Genomic DNA, 6,000 nt, shown 5'->3' with positions numbered 1-6,000 from the left:
GGGGGGGGGGGGGGGGGGAGGGTAGTTTACAAAACCTTCCTACAGTGCGAAATGGCTTGTTATATTACTGAAAGAGCTTGTATCACTTTCAAATGAGAGCAGCAAAGTCAGCAATGATCTTCAGGAAGCAGTAACTAGAAATATTGTCTGCCAGGTTTGGGCTGATGTCTAGTCATGTTGGAACCAGCCAGGGAGGGAGGAAGAGGCAGTCTGCACAGTATTGACTTAAAGAATGAAGTAAAATGAGTATGAGAAAACACAGTTATCCTGTGTTTCTAGTCAGATTTCAGTTATGTTTTGTAAATGCTTTTTTCTTTTCTTTCACATTTAGTTTCAGAAGAAGAAACAAAACAACATAAAGTTACTGGAATAAACTCTGCTTCCACTTGCATCAGTAGGAATTGAGTGTCTCCAACAGAATTATTAACAATTCATATTGATGCAGCTGAGAGTAGGATTTCTCCTATGGCCTGGGGTTCTCTCTCTTGGTGTTTGAAATGAAATGCTGTGTGCACACAGGGAAAGGTATTTACTTTCAGTCTGGATGATTTGTATTTTAGATAAAGAAGACCCAAAGGTGAAGCCCTTTTTAGACTACATAGTGCATGTGGCTGTTTGTGTCTTCTCTAATACACTCCTACTGCTCACTTTACAAAATCACTGCCACCCCCATTTGATTTTCTTTCCACCTGGTCTGCTACAGAAAGACAGATGCCTTCAAAATGTAAAGACAAAGCACAGAGAAAACAAAGACCTGACAGTTTGCATGCAGTCAGGCTCTAGTTCTTCTTGGGTGGAGGGAAACAAAAGAAAAATCATAGCTGAAAAACATGTCAGACCTGAGAAATGTTCATGGGGTCCCTTCAGAGTAAGGGAATGGGTTTTGGTGGAGTTGAAACTGGGAAAATGGGAAGACCTTAGGACCTGCTCCTCTTGGATGGTAGTTGCTCTTGGGGCTTAAAGGGTTGGGATTGTCAGGATATCATCAGTGTTTAAGTAGAATATATCTGGGTTTACAAGGCTTGTAGAGCTTGGAAAGAAAGGATGACTATCATCCCTCTGTCACAGATGAAGAATCTCTTTCATGAAAAGGTAAAAGAAAAAGCTGCCTGAAGTGAAATAATGCTTAAGGTCAAGCAATAGATTGCAGATCTCCTGATCCAGGCTGTAGATTAGCCCCTATATCATTTAATAATGTTCAAAATGTTTTGGTAACAGTGCATATAACAAGAAACTGTTGCCAGGAGCTTGTGGAAGGGCATGGTTTAGAATAGAGAGGTCAAGATGAGGCCTTGTACATTCTTTTTAGTACTTTGCCATTTTTTGTTCTCATCATTTATCTACAATTATTCCATTATGTGATCGTAATTATTTGCCTGAAGTCTTAGAGACATCACAGCAGAAGTTTATCTCCAGAAGCACTGTATGTGAGGAAACAGTAATGTGGCTTTTGAGAGCAGCAATTTTATGGGACAAATCAGCAAAAGATAAATTTCTGAGGAGCTTTAAAATCCTTCTTGGCACTGTATTCTTAAATAAAGAAGGGAAAAAGTAATATACAGCTTGAATGCTGAGTTCACTTCATTATTTATAAATAAAATGGTTCTCAGTTTTCCAAGATATAGAGCCAACACTTGATGTCACTTGGAGGTTTCAAAAACTTTAATTAATGGTCACCTTTCCATGGGAGGTGTTTGGGACAGTCCAGTTAATACTAAAGCAGAGAGGAAAAACTGTACACTGTTAAAATTCTCTTGAACCCTTTTTGAGTATGTAATTTGCATACTCTGTCTGGCTTTGTATTCAGCTTTTCGCTTGCTGTATGATTAAGTTTTATTTTCTCTAACTACAAAATAAACATTAAAGATTTACATTGAAAGTGGCTCAATGGTAAATCTTTCGTTGTTACATACTTACTGGTCTAGTTAATATCTGGATTTGGTAATGTGGAAAGACAATCTGCTAGCTGAATGTATGGGGAAAGGAATGAAAGGTCACATCCATCATGAAGTGTTAAAGTTTGATGGTAAAGCTTGTCTTTCAGTTTTAGAAGGAAGGTAGATCTTGGTAAAGACTGCTTTTAATGAGGTGTAGTGTAGGAAACTGGAATTGAAGAGAATTTGAAAATAAATCCTGGATTTGCCCCCTGTCTCCATGGTCACTGTTCTTTGCTGTAGGATTTCCTTTATGTTTTGCTTTACTTTTTTTTTCTGCCAGGAATGCATAAACTTATTAATTTTTTGCTCCCTTGGAGTTCCACCCATCTTGTAACTGCATTCTCCCTATTAGATCCCATGGTTATTTGGGGAGGGTAGGGGATGTTTGTTTCACAAGCAGAATAACAGAACAAAATAGTTGTTGGGATGCAGCCTGCCTGTGGCTGCATTTCAGATGACAATTGAACAAGCGACTACCAATGATCAGTAGAGATGTTGCTCAAATAACTATTTATCCACATCTCCTGGGTTTTATTGCCTGATTTCTCACCTGTCAAATTTGATGTTTTAAGGGAACAAATGAGTCACTATGTTCAGGTGAATGATGTAAAGAAGCGTTTAAAAGACAGTATTTTTGTATTGAAGAAGAGCCAATGAAATGTGTCCTGACAAATCTCAAAATGATGCTTGTGTGTATTCTTCAGTGCCATCTACCGGCACAATTACCCAATAGAGATTTATAGGCCAAGAACATTCTCCTAATAGGCAGCAATTTCCAAGCATTTGTTTCTTTTTTCTTTTATTTTAGGAGCAAGGCAAGATTGGTGTAGTCTTCAATATTGGTACAGTGGACATCTCTATTAAAGAGGAAAGCACACCTGTAAATGATGGCAAATACCATGTTGTACGCTTTACCAGGAATGGTGGCAATGCGACACTTCAGGTTGACAGCTGGCCAGTGAACGAACACTACCCAACAGGTACATACTTTTTTCTATTTATTTTTCAGTGTATCTGTACCTGCAAACTAATGTTTAATAAGGACTGGTTGCTATATAAATCTTTGTTGCTTCATCTCAATAAATTGACCAGCCTGATGGTGCACATTCTGTCTGTTGGAAAACAATGGTCCTTACAGCGGAAGAATAAGCATGCCAACTGTGTGGTATGATGCACATGGATCCTGCTATTTCAGAGGTCTGTCAGTGAATCCTGGTTCTGCAGAGTTGCAAAGTGATTCAACAACAAACTTGGTTTTGCTACTTGTGATATTTTCTAACAGTTTAAGGGAGAAAAGTTTTGAACAGACCTTACGGAAAGGAGAGGTGACTGCCCACACCCAAGATACTCTCTATATAGATATAGAGTTGAAATGTAAGGAATATGGAAGATTAAATTACAAGTATTTAAGCAGACCTTATGCTTGCCTCATAATTTTTCATCATCTGAATTTCACTCTCTTTTAGGTTTGCAAGTGTAAAGGTTGACACACAATCTAGCCAAAACTGTCAACTCAGTTGACTTTAGGTCAAAATGCAGCAGAACAATTCAATAGCTTTTTGAAAATCATCACCCTAAATCCACCAGGAGTAGTGAACAACTGGCTAGTGAATCACTATCCCATGTTTTATACCACCACTGGCAAATCACAACCTTGTGATGCTATATGGCACCATGCTAAAATGTCAAACACTACAAATGAAAAACAGATTGCTGTATGTGATGCTGACAGTGCATAAGATAGCGGAGGCTTGGTGATGTCGATGGTTACAAAAGGCAGGAGGAGCACAAGGAAAGAATTCCAACATTAACCACATTCTTCTTATACACGTTTTGTCCAAGATCAAGCCATGATCTTCTTGTCGGTTTCCAGTATTAAGTCTAAACAACTTCCAGTTCTTTCTTTCTAGGTTGTACATAACTGACCAGGGACAGAAGGAAGAATTATGTGACAAACGTGAGGCAATTTGCCAGTTGTGTAGGAGTTGCCCACAAGCCACTTAGCCTCAAATTATGAGAAATATCCTAACTATTTATGCAATGTTACACTAAAAAAATTCTCCTAGGGGATAATTTCATCTCTTCCACTCACTCAGAAAGTGTACAAGAAAGTTTTTAACGTAAGTGATCTATCCTGTGGTGCTCTCTACTACATATTCAACATGACAGTGTTTTGGTGATGTATATGCAATAGAGTACATTTTAATAATTATCCTTATTTCTATTCAATAATTGCTTTCAGAGAAAGCAATGGCTTTCAAAGCCATGACAGACATGTTGAGTTAGTTTTCAGCTCTGCTATCCATTGGTCAGAGAGAGAAGTGTGGCTAAGAGAGGACCAAACTGAGCATCCTTCTTCTGCTCCTTTCATCAATTATTTTGTGGTAAAATACTTCTGATCCAGGTGGCAGCCAATTACAGTCAGTAAAAACCCTATGAATAAATTTTCTTCTTATATTACTTGCTGTAGGAAGTCCCAGGTGTAAAGAAACAAAATATTCAGCTCATTGCTTTAGAGATTTTTTTTTTTTAAATGGGAAAATAAATCACACTCGGAGACTACCTCAGTACCCTCTGCTTCTGTCTTGGCTAAAGGTATTCCTCTGTTTTCATTAGAAGATGTATAGTTTTACAGAATCAGCATAATCTTATGTTCTGGGCTAGTACTGAGTATATGCAGCTGTAGCCCATGGGAAAAGGACACCTTTATATTCCAGACACCTTTTCCTTTCCATGCATGTATTTCAATTCATGTCTGTTTGTAGATGATTAAGTTTTCAGCCTGTCCCTGTGAAAATAAGGCTTATGGGATCATACTTTGTGTGTGTGCATGTGTCTCCCTTATTTTTTCCAGTCTCTTTCAAACCAATTTTCTAGATGAATTTAAAATAAGGGCAAAAGTAAAAAAAAAAAAAAAAAAAAAAGATCGTACGTGGCTAGGGAGAATAACCAAGGGAGGAGGGCAGTGTTCCAGCCCTGCCAGAGGAAAGGACTGTGGCTCGATCTCGATTCATGTTAAATACCAGAATATCCATATAATAAAGAGTCATTATGAATGCCTCAAGTTCAGAGAAAACTTCAATGAGCCAATAACTGCGGGAAATCAATCCTTATTAGTTCCATTTTCTGAGCAATTAATGTTTTAGAAGACGACCATACAGGAGCTTTTGAAATTAATAATTTACTGTCTTTCACAGACCAAACTTATACTAGTGTTTTTCATACTGAGTGCAAGACCAAACCAGCGTTCAGCAGAGTTTCAACTCTGTAAAAAGCTTTGTGGTTTGGTTGACCCAGTCTAATCCAGTGTATTTCAGCTGGAGACTGCTGTAACTGCAATTCATATCAAACATTTGTAATAATAGCTAAGGAGTCCTGTATTTTATGCATAGAATCACATCAGTTCTGGAAACACAGTTACTTGTAGCTTTAAAAAACATCGTATTTGTAGCACGTGCATGTTTGGGTATGCTGTTAGGAACAATTTAATGTGTATTTGATTTTCTCGGCAGTGCTACAGCCTAATGTTTGCAAATTTTTAAAACTAGCTGAAGTGTCTTCCTCATCCCTAATGTTTGCAAATTTTATAAACTAGCTGAAGTATCTTCCTCATCATCACATGTGCTGTAATCTTCAGGCAGCAGGGCTGCATTCTGAATGGCATTTCTAGGCTCCTCTCTGAGCTTTATTACCTGTAGAAGGATTATACATTAGACTCATAATTACTTGCTCAATGGAAATTACAAATAAAAGTGGGATATTCATTAAATGAGCAAAGAGAGACAATATTTGCTTTCCTTAAAACAGTCTTCAGTTAAATTGAAGTTAAATAAAACTAGTCCAATGGGACTAAAAGACTCCAAAGATGTATTTTTGCAACTTCAAATAAAAGACAAAGAAGTAGAAGGAAAATGAAAAGCAACAAACTTACAATTCAGGCACTGATACTGTGTTTTTTATAGCATCCAATTGCATCTCAGTCACCTGCAACATGAGCTTCATGCTTTTTTGTGAGGAAAAGGGTTAGAGAGAAATGGTGAAGGAAGGAATTAACTTGGAGCTA

At 37.7% G+C, this 6,000-nt stretch overlaps 1 protein-coding gene across 24 annotated transcripts in view; it reads left to right on the top strand.

Moving 5' to 3' along the window:
* Positions 1–6,000, top strand: part of NRXN3 (neurexin 3) — a 991,793-nt gene that overhangs the window by 847,988 nt on the left and 137,805 nt on the right. For all 24 annotated transcript variants that reach the window (XM_026849892.1, XM_026849889.1, XM_026849878.1 and 21 more), the window contains one exon: positions 2,746–2,917. In XM_026849892.1, the coding sequence (XP_026705693.1) occupies positions 2,746–2,917 (172 nt within the window). The remainder of the gene's footprint in view (positions 1–2,745; positions 2,918–6,000) is intronic.

The sequence above is a fragment of the Athene cunicularia genome (genome assembly GCF_003259725.1).
Source record: "Athene cunicularia isolate RWA chromosome 5 unlocalized genomic scaffold, athCun1 chr5_part1, whole genome shotgun sequence".
Taxonomy (NCBI): domain Eukaryota; kingdom Metazoa; phylum Chordata; class Aves; order Strigiformes; family Strigidae; genus Athene; species Athene cunicularia.
This window is presented reverse-complemented; position numbering and strand designations above follow the sequence as displayed.